Source organism: Poecile atricapillus, chromosome W (genome assembly GCF_030490865.1).
Source record: "Poecile atricapillus isolate bPoeAtr1 chromosome W, bPoeAtr1.hap1, whole genome shotgun sequence".
In the NCBI taxonomy this organism is placed as follows: Eukaryota; Metazoa; Chordata; class Aves; order Passeriformes; family Paridae; genus Poecile; species Poecile atricapillus.
The window spans coordinates 32,541,907-32,558,596 of record NC_081288.1 but is presented as its reverse complement, the minus strand read 5'-3'; the positions used below and the strand labels follow the sequence as shown (position 1 = coordinate 32,558,596).

The following is a 16,690-nucleotide window of genomic DNA, read 5'->3' as shown; positions in this document are numbered from 1 at the left end:
CTAAGCCTAAACCCAAAATACGGATAGCATGCATAAATTCTAACTCCAATTAAGTTTGATTTCTTGATGCTAATATAGCATTCATCTGTGAAACAGTATAAAGTATCAGTGGATTGGAAGTGAAGTGAAAATAATCATCATTGCACTGATGTACACAGACTTGCTTTACAATATGATTCCCTAAAGCCAAAAGAGCCCTTTTCAAGCCTTTGCTGTGTTCTGCAGGAGACTCACAGATCTGGTGAAAGACTTTCAGGATGATTTAAAGGATATTCTCTGGCACAGCTTTCCACCTCTCCCTCTGCTTTCACAGTTTTTACCTGTTCTCACATTCTGAATCTGATATCTTGTCGAGTGAGGATTTGAGGTAATGGGTTGGGCTGGCAGCTGCAGCAACTGAGCAGCCAGGATGCATGCCCTCATCTCCAGGTGAGAGGCAGCTCAGGCAGCTGGAAATTAATAATACCTTAAGCCACTCCAACTCGGTACAGCATAAATTGTGAGCCAGAGCCCTCAGACACAAGCACCATTGTGTGCTGAGACAGATGGTCTGAACACCACTGAGAATGTTTCCTGTGAGGTGCCTGGCATGATGGGCTGGTCCGGAAGAAGGCAAGAATTAAGCACAGGCTGGGGCAGTGAAACACCATGATGTTCTTTCTTCAAGGCAGAATATTAAATCATGATCTAGTTCTTGGACTGCATAAATAAAAAAAAAGTTGGAGAGTCCCTGAAAAAAAGGGGTATATGTGTGGAAGCAATTAAGTCATGTTGTTTTGGGGTAGCAAAAGTATTTACCATTATTTTATAAAGAGAGGAAGTACACTGCATAGCTCAAATTATCTTGTTCTGCAGTTTGACTTCATTATGTTGTCTGCTACCAAAGCAAAATGCACTTGAGTAGTTTATTCACAACTGAAGGATTAATGCAGGACATGTTTGTGGGAAAAGAGATAGTATTAACCTCCCTTTCTCCCCATGTTTGTTTTTGTTTTGTTTTGCTTTGGCTTTTGCAGTGGTGGTCGCAAAATTACTACAACTGGTAGAAATTTTAATGTGGTGGACAGTGTGATTATTTCAGATGACCAGAGATTAAACCTCACAGTAAGTCTTATCTCCTTTGTAAAAGCAAATAGAGGTCTCTTGACCTCTAGGTTAGCATTCGGTTTTGTTCCTAAGATTTGAGGAGACCTCAGTATTTTCCAACCACTTGCCAGGGACTTGTCAGTCACCCTGCTGAAATAAATATGAGCACTTAGAGGATTACAGTTATACACATTCTTAGTACAGAATCACAAATACACATCAGCTGCTCTCCTGCATAATTCCCTGAGCTTTTGTTTGTGGTCTAAGGACTTGCTCCAAATGTGTCCTTTTTGAGTCTCCTTAGTCTCCACACATGGGTGTGTCGGAGGAGGGAGTGCTATACTTCCCTTTGGCTGTGTGCTGAAAGCCCAAATGGTGTCACTGCCTCAGTGAGGGGCAGGAGGCTGGAGCTGATGTTGGGATGAAACCCTTTCTCCAAGGCTGTGAGGCAAGCACTTTGCTGACTCTTGCAGCACAGAGACCAGAACACAGCAGCATCATCCAGTGGAGTGAACAATGGCCCAATGCTACGATGACTGTAGCAACCCCCTCTCTCAGGAGTTAAATTAGAAAGAGCAAATGCCTAGGAGTGCTGTAGAGCTTGTCTTGCCGCCTTGTGATAAGAGCTTGTCACCTGTATTGAGGGGAAAGAAGGAAAATCCATTGTCACAATTCCTGTCTCATTGCAGGAAATAGTTACCTTAGCAGTGAGCAATCAGCCTTAGAGCAGCGTGCAGAGTGTGTGACAAATGCACTTAAAGGTAGGCATGGGCTCAACACAGAAGTTTTTCCAGGTGCTCTGCATGCAGCCCTGATGTCAGAGAAGAGGCTTAGCAAGTATCTATGTGAAGTCAGGAAAATATTAAAATGAGTTTGAGTGCCTCTGTTTGTAATTGTACCCACTGTTGAGTATTTAATGACTGTTAGAGCTTTGCTATTGCATTTCTAGGTCTCTAGATGTCCTGGAAATGCATCTGAGTATCATTACTTAACACCAAGCCTGAGCCATGCAACAGAGGGTAAAGTTGTTGATATGATGTTAAAAGTGGATACTACCTTTATACCATGTGTCAAATTACACTATCACCCAGACCCAGTGTTCATTAACTACCAGCTGCACACTGAACTGGATCCTGATCTGGAATTAAAAATATATGTAAGTTTCAAAATAATAAACTACAGTACCCAATTTAAAATAGTGTTTGGAGATAACTTTTTTTTCCTTACTGTATTTAGTGACTGATGTTTGTTTTCAATTCTTTCCCTCCAGAAAGAAAATGATAACTTGAATATTTCTAAAACAGAGGTAGAAGTTTATCTGTCATATATGACTGGTGCACAGACCAAAAAGATATGGTTCAGTGTCCAAAATATTACCAAAAAGCCAGACCGTAGCACCATACTGTGCAAATTCAAAAGGGAAGGAACCGACAAGATTGACTTTTCCACAGTGAAAGTTTTTGTAAGTAGAAGTCCCTTTTGTTGCAATTTAGCATTGTTTGAATGTTTATACAAGTGTAGTAAAACGTATCATTAATGCTGTCATGGTATTTGGTAGTACAGTTTTGTTCCTCATGTCTAAGCGTGTCTGCCTAGCTTAGGTACTGCTGGCAGAACTGAGTTCATTTTCTGTCTGGTTGCTGGGGTGGTGTCAGAGTCCGAGCTTTGCAGTTCAAGCTGGACTTGCTGCTGCTGAGCTCCAGGAGACCAGCAGCTTGTCACACCTCTTACCTGCAGAACAGACATCACTGGAACAGCATCTCTGTCTCCAGGAGAGCCCCTCATCTTAGATCTGTAAGCAATCTGATTCTCCACTGTGGCCATGAGGAAAAGGATTGTGTTTTCCCAGTCACTTTTTCATACTAAAGTAGGTAAGGATCTGTCTCAGGGATCACCACTGAGACAGAAGGCATTTCTGGGTGAAAAAAGGGGTGAAATTCAGTGTGCATAGGGAAGGCTAAAATGCTCTGAGCATGTGGCTCAAAGCCAGGCCCAAATATAAGGACATTAGCATGGATGTCAAAGCTGAATTGCAGCTTAAGATATTTGCTCTATGAATAAGATAAAGGTAGGATTTTTTTTAAATGCTCTGATTACCATTTGTGAAGGAGAAAAATTATGTCAGACTCTTACTGCAGTGTGTGGTGGTATGAAACTGAAATAACTCTATTGACTTCAAGGCATATGGCTCATAGTAAGGATTAACAAAGCTATTCTTGATTTTTTATCACTTTTAACTGATCCACCCATCTGTGGATCCTGCCGTCTGAGCCAGTTATGGCATGGAAAAGCCTTTCTGAGTTTGGTGTTGCATTTAAAAATCGGTGTTGCCCTGCTCTATCACATGCTCATCCTGCAAACTTCATAGAAGTGACTGTTATAGAAAGGTCACCACTTTACTAAAGCAAATCTAATGCAATAGTTATCATGTAACATTGCACTTCTAGTACCTCAAAATTTTTTTTTCCAACATAAGAAGAATTCTGGAGTAGCAAATCCTCACATGTTTTTTGAACCTTATGAATTGATCATAATAGAAGAAGTAGGGCCACTGAAAAAAAAGGGTAAGATGGGTATAAAAGATAAGTTTGGCTCAAGAATAAATGTATCTCTTGCCTTAGTTTCCCAGAAGAAAGAAGATATTGGGTGTGGGTTCAAAGACAAAATGATCAGTCTGCATGAAGGTGTCAGAGTAGAAAATGCCATTCTTGTGACAGAAGCAAGATTCAGATAGATCAAAGGGCTCAAGACAGCAGGAACAGGATCATTCCCATTGTAGCACTGAGGGAGAACTGACACATGACAATGTAGGCTTAGTAGGAAAGATTTTAAATAAAGCTGCAGTCAGGGGATGTAATGTATGACTGGAGAGCAGGAAATAAAAAAACAGTATTTGAAATTGGAAAAAACCCCAAACCCCTGGCAAATGGAGGCTTGCTGATTTAATCCTAGCTCTATGTAAAACTTTATAATGTATTTTGAATTACTCATGAAAGACCTGGAGGTAAGTGGAAAATGGGATAATTGTCAAATCCTTTTTAATGAAAGCAGATCATGCTAGATATTTTTATTTCCTAAGATGAGCGATTTCCTCAACAACAAAAAAGCGATAGATCACATGTACCTGGAAGTTATTCAGTAAACTGTTTAATGTGGTGATTATGAGGGTGCCAGTGGTTAGAAAAACTGGATGCTGTGTGTGGAGAGCTGACTCTGGGCAATGCTGATGTTCATACAGATATTCTTTAATATCACCACTGACTTGAACACAAAAATAAGGCATGCGGTAATAACACTTGCTGATGACATAAAGCTCAGAGGCATTACCAGTCCAGAGAAGGTTTTATAATGTCATGCAGAAAAATGAAATTAATTTAGGAATAGGAATTGGATTCATTCAGGTGTACTTTATATAGTCTGCGATTCATAAGCAAGATAAAAGATAAGGAAAGAAATACTAGATAAGAAGGTTATGGTGAAGAATAAAGATAATTGAAATATGACCAGAAAATTAAGTGAATGCTTTATCTGTTTTCAATAAACAAGAATGAGTAACAGAAATTTCTGCTTTAGGAAGTCTTCAGTTGAACATGACAAGTCTAGAAAAGTAGATGTATTAGTCACAGGATGGATGATGTATTTAGCCACTAATGTATTTGAGCCTTGGAAAAGGCTAATGGGATCCTAGGAAGGCACAGACCAAAAGAACTTTGCATAGGAACTGTGAAAACATAGAGACATCAGAGGAAAAAGTAACATTTGATGAAGGAAATAGATCTGCTTTGTTTTCTGTTCTTTATAGCCCCGGAAATACAAAGGCTGTGTCCTTCCAGCCCTGTGGGGTTTTTTTGCTTGCTTGTGTCTGTGTAGCTGTGATGTGAGTATCCAGTTGGCAGTCTGCAGCTGCCCTGGATGCTCACCTCCTGTGACAAGCCACTGATTGCAATCACCAGATCTCTGCCTTCCCTGCTGTAACCCAAAATAATTTCAACTCAACCCTCCTTTTCAATTATCTCAATCTCATTTCTATCCCTGGCACTTGGTGGTATTCTTTTTATATGTCAGAACATATTTTTATGTCTAGCCTGTTTATAGTTTTAGCCACCCTTTATTTATGTGCTTTTGTAGTCCTCTTTCGGATCCTCCTTTGTGAAATTTCTTCTGCCATAATTATCAGTGGTGAATGCCTCAGTTTGGCATTTGGCAGACTTCAGCACTTTCATGTATCCCTAAGAATTAATGCCTGTCCTGCCTTTGAAAAGCCCACTGTTGGGGATGTACTTGTAACATGTTCATGTATCATGTGTTGCATTTTTTCTTAGTGACCTTCAGGAACACACTGTAGGAATCCTACTACATAAAGAGGTTGAAACTTCTGCAAATAGGGAAGTAGGATGTAGGCCAGGTGTCTATGAAAAATTCTACTTCCCTCATTCCTGTTATGAGTCTTATCTTACTTTTCTGCTCAGCAGAGTAACACTGTGAGTGCAAACACATGCCTTCATTGTTGTCAAGTGCCAAAATGTTTAGCAGTGACTCTGAGCACATGAGCCCCTTGGCAAGCTGGAGGCAGATCTTGCCTTTCATCTGAGGGCTCTAGATTGCAGCAAGAGCATGACAAAATTTCATGGTACATAAGGACCTCCAAATTTTTTCATCATTGCTCTGTTACCCTGCTTAAACATCAAATACAGTAAAAGTTAAGTAAATGCTGGTTCATATGCATTTTGCTGAGCCTCTACTGTCCTCCCAATAATCTACCATTGACTTTATGTGCCTTAAATACTTTTCTTTAAATACATTAAATGTCATTTTAAGCACTGATGTAATGCCTGTCCTCTATTAACACAGCCATTGCTTTTCTTCAGGTCAAATTAGGAAATTTTGAGCATGAAGTCAAACCAACATCATCACACATATATTTATATGTTCTTATTTTGCTACCTATTGTGGTGGGTGTCATTATAGGTAAGTACAAATAATGTATTATCAGCTTTTGATTTGCTGCAGGGTATGAACATGACACAGACACTATACATACTCACATGTCTGGAACTGTCACAAACAGTCTGGTGATTTTACCCTGTTCCCAATAAGAGTGGACAAAGTTAACTCTGTTCTGGTGGTGAAGTCTGAATTGTCAGACTGCAGCATGTCACAAGCATGTTACAAGACAGTATTTCTGTCTGCTCTGCTGGGATTGCTCACTTCCACTTCAAGAAGCAAGCCACAGAACTGACATCCTTGTGTCACAGTTTGGTCTCTTCCAGCTGTCAGAGCTCAGCTACCCTCCTGTCCCTGGGGCAGATGTTCCCTAACAAACTGCTTATCCTCAGGCAGTGTTTGTGGTGTTTCTGCTCAGTCTCCTTTGAATCATTCAGGAACTTGTGGGTCATTACTAAACTGAGGGAGGTAAATAGTTATCCCCTTCTCTTCATGGTGCTCCTGTTGTTTTTTGTTTTTTTTTTTCTGGGTGTTTTTACCTGGTTATGTATTTGATAAATTTCTAGTTATTTTAATAAGTATAGGGGTTTGTTCATTTGGTTGGTTCCTGTTTTTTAAAGTTCATTTTAAAAAGGAACCATATGTCATGCCTTTATTCTCACTAAATAAGCTTTATAAAAGTTAACAATTTGTAACTGGATGTTCTGTTCATAACAACTGTTTTTTCTGTTTAATCAGTGCTACCTTAAGTAGGTTGCTATTAGTAGAAGTGGTGGTTAGAGTCTGTGTCTCACTGTGCATGCCATATATAGCAGGGTGTGCTGCACTTTCAAATAAAGTTGGGTTGACAGTTCAAGACCTTGTTAAAAGGAGCAATTTTTACTGAACGTTGAGGTATAGATCCAGATAACTAGGGCTGATGGGTACTAGCACAGGGACAACAGTAGAACACTAATGGTGCAAATGTACATTAATCTTTTTGTTTCTTGACAATAAAATATGTCTTGTATAGGAGTTTTCTGTTCTGTGATTTCTGTACTCAGAATCTCTTTTTCTACCTTTTTAGCGGCATTCATAGTTACTAGATACAAATCCAAAGAGTTAACTCGTAAACAGAGTCAGCAACTTGAACTGCTGGAATATGAAATTCGTAAGGAAATACGCGAGGGTAGGTGTGCAGCATATTTTCTGAACTGAAACTGTCAAGACGCTCACATTATATAAACATTTTCATTTTGTAGCTGTTAGAATATTTTTGTGTTGTATCAGAGTTCCTCTTCAATATTGTATGCACTGCAGTAGCAGATAGAGCTGAGTTAATAGGATTGCATGTAGTATTTCCTTCAACAAAAAAAGTAGATTGCTGCTTTCCATCTTGTAAGAGCATCAGCTATAAAAACAACCCCTCTTCCCTGAAAATTGTTTTTTAAGGAATATCTACTGGGGCCAAGTTATAATTGTGAAGCTGATTTTGTGTCAACTAAACTAACTCTCTGGGGGTGATGGGGGGTGCTTTTTCAGGATTTGCTGAGCTGCAGATGGATGAGTTAGATGTGGTGGATAGTTTTGGAACAGTTCCCTTCCTTGACTACAAACACTTCGCTCTTAGAACTTTCTTTCCAGAGGTAAATATTTACAAGTCTTTCAGTTGTCAGCCCTGTCTAGTAAAAAAAATGAGGAAGGTCAGGATCAAATAACTAAAGAAAATACTATGCAGTAATTGCACTTCGTTCTCACAAGAAACTTTTCTTAAATCAAGAATTACCAAAGAACACTTAAGCTGTTTATCTCTATATTTCGCCAAGCCTTTATGCTGTAGATAAAGCAACATTCTTGAATTTTCAAGGGTTGTGTGTGTATCCATTTCTTTTTATTCAGCCTCACTGAGCTGCTTTCCTTTCAGGCTATCTCCAACTAAACTATAATTTATCCATTGCTTTTTTTGTTGCCATGCTTTCACTTCCAATGCTGTAGCTAATTAAAGTAACAGTCAGGCTAGCTAACATACTCGCTAACATCAAGACACTTCCTAATTAGACTTCTGGGATGAAGAAATGGCTCTAAGATGGTGCTGGCTTTCTACACCAAGGTGCTGACAGAAATGGTAAAATGTTGATTCAAAGGGGTGCAGCTCAAATGCTTAGAAATGACATAAGTACTTAAGGTTTTCCAGTCTAGAGGCAGGTATTTTCAATGTTCATTGAAGCAGCTTGTGCCACTGCATCAGATGACCAAAGAGGTGTTCTCTTGAACATTTTACTTCTCTTACTATTTTTTTTTTTTTGCATATGTGGCACATTATGATGCTGATATGTGCCTTTGCCGCAGCTTTCAATATAATTGTGATGTTAACCAGTGCTTATGAGCATTTATCCAGTTGGCAGAAGCTGTGTTCTCAACTGGTGATATTTTCCTGTATGACTGACACCAGTAAGTAGAAATTTGGTTGGTTTAGGTCATAACTGGTATGGATGTGAATTACCCACCAGGCTTAATGTATTTCTCATCACTGCTGCAGCCAAGTCTTGCACTCTTGTCTGCACACTGCTTCACTTTATTGCTGTTTGTGATCCTAGTAAAAGCTCATTGTGATAAATACATGTGACAGTGCAGAATCAGGGCCTTTGGTTTTTGTAAAACACCAAATACCAGACACTAAGGCAGAATAATATTTAGCAATTGCATAATGCAAAATCCTTGTATGCTTTGAGTCCAGTCCTCACACAAAAGAACACTGGGAATATCTCTGCTGGTGCTACTGTTATGCCCCCAGACTAATTTTTAGAGGGTCACCAAGTGGTCTGAAGAAAGTGGAAAGGAAACTTTACTTCCTGCATCTCTTTCCATTCTATTTGTTTTGTTGCTAGGCATATTAGCATCACAATAGCAGTTTTATTCTTAAGAATATACCTTTTCCTATACTTTCCCTTGTCAAAACAGTAATAGTCTGTAGAAGCTGACTCAGACTCAGTGCTGTGCTCTATGCAAATGAAAAGAAGAAAAGGCAAAGTTTTCCACTCAGCTGCATTCTGTAAAGTAAAAATGGGAAGGGTTTGTGTTTTGCTTTGGTGAGTCTCATGCCGCTGCATGCCCTGGAAATATTTCAGTTGGATTTTGTCTCAGTTTGAAATACTTATCCCACAAAGGTACGCTTGCTACTCTTAGCTCTCTACAAACATACAGTGTCAGGCAAGTTACTTAATGTGTTGTATGTCAATTTTTTCTGCTAAGTAGTTACTGTTTACATTGCAGGAGTGTCCAAACATGCCTAGCGCTGTATGAATGTGGCAGAAAAGCGGTGCTCCACTGAACAAATGTTATAGATGAACAGAAAAGCCAATGGGGTATATATTGCAACTGAGTGTGTCAGAAGGGTTGACAGAAGGGTCAAAGTGTCAAACCACCACTTCCTTCACTAACCACATGTGCTTGAATTATGTCCATATTGCACTCTTTGTGCCCCCCAGTGTGATTGATGGGCTTTGTCTCATCTAATCTAAGCTGTTTAAGCATGGAAATTGAAGATGTTCACTGAGCGTCTTCTTTAGTCAGTGCAGAGATGGGCAGCTCAGGAAAGCGATTCATCCCATTTGTCTGAGGCATCTCCCTTAGGATGGGAAAAGTTGCTTAAAGAGGGACTCCAAAACCTAAAATTAAGAGTGATAGACCCCATCTTTGTTTTAAGAGTCTTGCTTCCCACCGCTTCAGTTTTCTATATTTAATATGGCTTAATAGTTTTTAATGCTTGTAGGTGTTAAATGGATATTATATCAAAATGTTCTTGATGCTAAGCCTGATTTTTGCTTTGCATGTTAAATTTTTCTTATTATTTCTGTTTTCCTTCAATTTCACACATTGTTTGGTGTAATGCTCCAATGTTTGCTCCCTGTTCACAGACATTTTTAACCTTTAGCACCATTCTGGTTATTTTACTCTGTGTGCACGCACGCGCACGTGTGTCCTTTTTTTGGTAGTTGGTCTTAGGGTTGCTGAAGAAGTTCTGGAGAAATGGGAATAGCCAGTGGAGGAAGAGGAAGAAGAGTTTGGTAGGGTAGAGTAGAACAGGAGGAATGAGGAAAGGGAGGGATGAACAATCAGGTATGTAGATGGAAAATGAGATGTGAGATGCCAGTGTGTGCTCACAGCCCAAAGTCAGTCATACACTGGGCTGCATTGCCAGCAGGCTGAGGGAGGTGATTCTCCCTCTCTCCCCCTCTGAGACCCCACCTGGAGCACTGTATCCAGCCCTGAGGTTCCCCAGCACAAGAAGGACATGGACTTCTTAGAGCAGGTCCAGAGGAGGGCAATGAAAATGCTCAAAAGGTTGGGACACCTCTTCTATGAAGAATCTCTGAGCCAGCTGTGATTGTTCAGCCTTCAGAAAGGAAGGCAGCCTTTCGGTTAAAATGGGGCTTATAAGAAGGATGGAGACAGACTATTTACCAGGGCCTGTAGTGACAGGACAAAGGTTAATGGTTTTAAACTGAAAGAGGATAATTTTAATTGGACATAAGGAAGAAATTTCTTAAAATGAGGATGATGAGACCCAGGAACAGGTTGTCCAGAGCAGTTGTAGGTGCCCCATCCCTGGAAATGTTCAATGCTAGATTGGACTGGGATTTAAGTAGGCTGGTCCAGTAGAAGATAACCCTACCCATGGCAGTGGGGTTGGAACTAGGTGATCATTAATGTCCCTTATAAGCCAAACCATTCTGTGATCTGTAAGGAAACTAGAGGCTGCCAGCATGACAGTTAAAACAGATGACAGTAAATAGTGTATATTGTTGCTCAAGAGGCATTGACAAGGTGTTTGAGAACTGGGGGCTTCCTTTTGTGTGAGAGCTTTTCCTAGGACTGGATGTGTGATAGCACCTGTGCCTCAGTGGAAACTGCCAGCATGGACCTCCTGGAGATTTCATCAGTGAATATTCATGGAGTGCCTTGAAATGAATGGAAGCAGATGAGCTCAAGTGTCACTTCGTTACCAGCAGCCCTGTACAGCAAAGGCTATTGCTGCCACCCAGGAAGGATGCAGCCTGCAGCACGCTTTGCACACCAGCACATTTGCAGATGACAGTGACACACAGCTCTCTCTTCCTGGGGAGCATTGGTTGACTGCCATGCTAGTGCAGCTCAGCAGCATCGAGTAACACACACAGCACATTGAAGGTGATACCAGGTCATTTTTTGAGAGTTCACTTTCCAGCGAGCTTTGGCAGCACCTTTGCAGGAGTTACTGTGTAGAGTTTTTATATTGTATCTGCTCTAGAAGTCGGCATTTCCATTGTTTTGTTTCAAGTAGTATCAAGAACATGCTTGGTGCGTTAAACATACGTGTTAGAAACTTTTGGTGTACTTAAGAATGATAAATATCCCCTTATATTTTAGTCAGGAGGCTTTGCATCCATCTTCAGTGAAGAAATGCCACAGGTAAGCTGATGTAGTGTGCTATGCCTTATTTTATTTTTTTTTCAAGAGTGATTGTATCCCTTCTCTCAGTGTTGTCCTTGAACACATCAGCTTGCATTTTCAGTATGTTCCCTTTTCTCCATGAGGAGGGTTACATTGATTTATATGTAAAAAGAGCTTGAAATGTAAGATGCTGTCATCCAGTGTGTATTTGACTTAAATAAAACAGAATCTCATCACGGGAAATGATGGTCAAACTTAACTATTGGCATTGCTTTGTGTATAGGGCAGAAAATGTATGCTCTGCATGTGTATATTCTATGTTGTACACAAACACAAGTGCATTTTTGGTAAAATCCTGAGACCCTTTAAATAAATGCAAAATTGCCACTAATTTGAATAAGGCCAGAATCTTATCCCATATGTTGCTTTCCATTTTTTCTGAGCATTAAGAATCCATCATAGCCAAACTACAGTTTGCTTATTTTTGTTTAACTATTCCAGAGCAGAGACCAAACGAGCAAGGATGAAAGCTTCAACATGTTGCATGCTTTAATTTGTAACAAGAACTTTCTTGTTACTCTCATTCACACCCTTGAAAAGCAGAAAAATTTCTCAGTGAAAGACAGGTATAGTATGATTATGCTTACCATCTTCAAGAAAAAGAATTAGCAGGAAAAAACAACATGGGTTGTAGCACACAAATGTATTTTCTGTTTTTTGCAAAACAAGCTTGCAGTACTCTGGAGCATTTTTCCTTCTCCATCTGCACACACTGAGGAAGAAAAAACATTGCCATTAAAACAAGCAATTAAAGAGAAATTGGAATGTTTGTACATATAAACAAAGAGGTAAAGGAGCAGGAAAGCTCAGTTCAAAACTGTAAACACTTCCTGCAGTTAGATCAACAGTTCTACAGTTTAGAAATGTTCTGTCACTGAAGCAGGTGTTGTTCTGCAAAATTAAATTTAGAGACGCACGTTCTGTGTTTAAAAAATAGTCACAAAAGCAGATGGACTTGAATTTTTTATATTTTTGTAAAGAACAGTGGACAGTTTATGTGCCTGAGGAGTGAAAACTTAGGATATGAACTGCACTAAAGTGTGTTTCATTTATTAAAGATGACTGGGAAGAGAAATTCCAGAATTACAGCATTGGTTTTTTTTTCCCCCACAGGTGCTTGTTTGCATCTTTCTTGACTATCGCATTGCAAACTAAGCTAGTTTATCTGACCCATATTTTGGAAGTATTGACAAGGGACTTGATGGAGCAGTCGAGCAATGTACAGCCTAAGCTCCTGCTCAGACGAACTGAATCTGTGGTGGAAAAATTGCTGACAAACTGGATGTCTGTCTGCCTTTCTGGATTTCTCCGGGTACGTGTACATCTTTTCACTCCATTAAGATACGCAGAGAATTTCTTTAATTGATTTTTTTCCATAGGAGCTGTTAGAGGGATCAGTTTAAATGAATCAGTCTAGCATTTAACATTATGAGTGTGCACTCTTGTAGTTTAGATGGCTTAGCTGGTTGCCATCAGTGCGATGCAGGAAAAGAGCACCTCTCCAAGCAATGATCGTATCATGTATTTGGCCAAGATTTGGGTAATTTTGTAATTCCAGCATATCTTTTTCTCACACCAGACATTTCAGCCCAGTGAGATGTATTGGGATCATATTAAAAGTCTGATACACTTGTTAAAATGCAGCTGTAGCCCTCTGCAAATTGTTGGAAAGCTACCAAGAAATGGGGATTTAAGGAATGCCATCCTTTGGAAAACTAAACTTCTTTCCAAACTTTTCAACCTCCAAGCAGTATTGCAGATTTCAAGACCTAAATTACTTCAAATGAAAACAAAATATGCATTTAGTTTCGTTTTAATGTTTGTTTCTTTTAGTAACTTGGTAGAACTTTGTTCTTGGTTTCAGTGCTTGGTTACTCTTCCTGTCTCTTATCAATGTGATTCTATCACACTTGGTATCACTCTCATCAGTGCTTGCATTAATACAGCAGCAGAATTGTTTGAGGCTCAGCAGCTCACAGCGGTTTGCTGGAGCCAAGGAGAGTGCCAAGGAACTGTCAGAGATATGTTCTCAATACACCAGACATTTATTTTTACAGAGCTGTGCTAGTGAGATGCCTTAGCTGGGCTGCAGGAATGGTGTCACGTGGAAATAGAGATACATCCTTCCTTTCTCAGGTGCTCTCCTGAGCCCTGGGGTTTAGGCAGGAGAGCAAAGCCTCGATTCATTTCCTCTTTTGCTGATGCACCAGGGTAAGTCCCACCAGCTTGCTCCCAAGACATTTTTCAGAGACAGAAACCCCTTTCTGACACCAGTTTGAAAGGAAAGTAGTTGTTAGCTTGTTTTCTCACAAGACTGAAAATGGAAGAAGTAGCTGAAGTAGGCATGTGAACATGTGCGTGTCTCACCCCCCCACCCACACTTTGGTGGAACTAGGAAGTGTCTGCCAGGTGGAGTAGGAGCAGCTTGTCTGTAGTGTGCTTGTGCACAGCAAGGGGCTGTGAGCTATCTTGCCACTCACTCCAGATGTCCCTTGCTATTTGCATGAGACTTTCACACTGAAAAGCAAAAGATGGAGGTTAAACAAATAACTAGATAAATCTGCTTGGAGGGATTTTCTTTTCTAATTGCAAGATAATGAGTTACTTAAAAGGAAATAACACCATTTGTTGCACTTGATTTTTTCCTAGTTATTCATGCTCATTTAATGATTACAAAAGTAAACGTTTCTTGCATTTTTTTCCTGTCCTAGGAGACAATTGGTGAGCCTTTCTATTTGCTGGTGACAACCCTCAATCAGAGGATAAACAAAGGACCTGTTGACGCAATAACTTGCAAAGCCCTGTACACTCTTAATGAAGACTGGCTGCTGTGGCAAGTGTCTGAATTCAAAACAGTGGTATGTTTGCCAGCTTGTGTTCTCTCCAGGAAGGGCAGCTGTAATGTTTTCTCTGTTTCTAAGAAGCTAAAATAAGACTCTTAAGACACTAAGGTAGTGGTTAAGTACCCAGATAGTAAAAATGTTATTGCTGACAAAGTTTCCAAACATGCTAAGAGTTTAACTAGCTGGTGTTTCACTGATATACGTTTCACAAATAGCACTTACTCCTCACTTCACAGCATGCATTAATCACCAAAGAGTAGGTTTAATGAAGTCTCAGGGTATTAAAAAATACTTCTTATTTTAAAGTATACTACAAAAATATAAACATGCTTAGAATTTAAACTAAACTACACTTTAGGAATGATTGAAAGAATGGAATTCAGAGCTTTTCTTTTTCTACTGTGTTTACTTGTGGCTAATCTTCAGGCAGTGATTTGCTGTGGGTTTCCATATTATTAGCACCAAATCATCCTCAAATTAGCAAGGTTATAGCATGGTGGATTTTACTTAGTTGCTTATCTGAGAAGTCTAGCTAAGCTTCTGAACTTTATAATAGATTTTTTGCCTTTCTCAAAGCACCTAAGAAGTACTTCGTGTTTTCCAGTTGCACCCAAACATCTTTGAAAGCTGGAGTTCCCGTACTGATTGTCATTGTGGCACTGAGATGAGAAGGGAGAGCAGGATTATTGCACTTTGGAGCATGTAAAAATTTTAATTTTTAGAGTAGGAGGTCTGAAAAGGGTTTTCAGAGCACTCTTCTGCTCCAAAATTTCCCGGTGATTTTAGGTCTGAGAACTTTCCAGTCATTTTTGTAGTTTCCTTGCTTCTTAACTCCTGGTTTCTGGTCAGAGTTACCTGACATAATGAGGAGTATGAGAAGTGCTGCTGAATAGTGGGCTTCACACCTTGGGAGCAGAAATTGGCAGGCAGTGATGACCATGGCAAAGACAATTCAAGTGCTGATGGCTTTGGGGGAGAACTCAGTCCTTTTCAGAGCCCATGTGCTCAGTTTCTGGTAGGGCTGAAGTTTCCAGGTCTGCCTGTCTTCTGTTTTGAGGCAGAACTTGGAGGTGCTAAGATGCCATATACTGGAATAGACTACAGCACCCTGGAAAATTTGACTGGTCAGCAGTCCATTGGACTTATCTCACTGGGCCACGTAGGAAACTCACTGAAATGGCAACATGTCTGTAAATCATTTCTGAATTGTCATTTTCTACTGAAAGCTTCAAGCTGATAAAGTAATAGTCAAATCTTCCTCTTACAAAGCTGTTGTTAGAGACTGCATTTGAAGGTACTTCAAGCTAAGTTACCAGAGTGTGCATTTGGAAAGGAAGTTTGTGACTAAAAATCAAATACATAATCCAAGATCTTTGGTTTCCTTTTTTGCATGCTGCATTCTGACATGTATTTGAGATCCAGAGTAAATTTAAATATATTGCTGTATGTACCCATAGGATGCAAAGTGCAGTAGTGATGCAGAGCAACAATTTTCAAGCAAGCTCAGTATGCCTGTTGCTAGTAGACTGCACAGAAACATCTGGTCCTGTGGAATTAGTTGACTTCTCTTATTTATAGCACACATTCAAATTGAGAGCACACATTCAAATTGGGGGGGATTAATGACTGAAACTGCTGAAGAACCTTGAATACTTTTTCTAGAGCTACTTCTATGCATGCAGTCAGTGATAGGGTCTTGTGGTCAGCCTGCAGCGAAGAGGAGAAAAGGTAAGTGGTCTGAAGGACTTGTTATCACTGGGGAGCACTGCAGATGGATGAGGAAGTGAGAGCCCACAGCCCTTCTTGAACCTTGTTTCCTGCCTTTGTATTTTGTATTCCTGCTTTTGAATAGGAGATAATGATACAGCTATAAGGTTAATATAGATCAGCTTTCCCTATTTAGGTGCAGCATTCCTTGGGCTTAGCTGAGAAGTGCTGAATGTTCCTTTTAAAACCATCACAAAAGGAGAGAGGAATCCTTCAGTAAAATTGTAGAGATTAAATTCAAGGACTGTATTTCTGGCTGGACTGGGAAATGGTTTTATTTGGTGGTTTATCTGAGATTTATGCTGGAAGCTAAAATGGTGCTGTGAAAGAGACTTAGGTGGAGTGGTGAGGCTTTCTGGGCTGAGGAAGCAAGCAAGCCAGCTGTGCACATTTTCCCTTCAAAAATAGCATTTAACAGGAGGCCAAAGAGAAAGTAGTCAGTTTTCTTCTCTAACACCATTTCAGATGCACTGCACTGACATGCAGGACCTGTGAGCTTACAGACTGGCAACCAAGTGTTTTCTCCTTACTGTGGAAAAACATTTCTGCCTAAAGGATTGGAGGTTTTGTTTTCTAAA

The 16,690-nt window shown here is 39.9% G+C and overlaps 1 protein-coding gene across 1 annotated transcript in view; it reads left to right on the top strand.

Annotated features, from left to right (window-relative positions):
* The window catches only part of LOC131592245 (plexin-C1-like), a 70,015-nt gene that overhangs the window by 31,143 nt on the left and 22,182 nt on the right, over positions 1-16,690 (top strand). The window contains exons 12-21 of the mRNA XM_058863639.1: positions 1,017-1,104; positions 2,036-2,242; positions 2,357-2,548; positions 5,955-6,054; positions 7,097-7,198; positions 7,552-7,655; positions 11,419-11,460; positions 11,944-12,068; positions 12,616-12,814; positions 14,214-14,360. Of these exons, the coding sequence (XP_058719622.1) occupies positions 1,017-1,104; positions 2,036-2,242; positions 2,357-2,548; positions 5,955-6,054; positions 7,097-7,198; positions 7,552-7,655; positions 11,419-11,460; positions 11,944-12,068; positions 12,616-12,814; positions 14,214-14,360 (1,306 nt within the window). The remainder of the gene's footprint in view (positions 1-1,016; positions 1,105-2,035; positions 2,243-2,356; positions 2,549-5,954; positions 6,055-7,096; positions 7,199-7,551; positions 7,656-11,418; positions 11,461-11,943; positions 12,069-12,615; positions 12,815-14,213; positions 14,361-16,690) is intronic.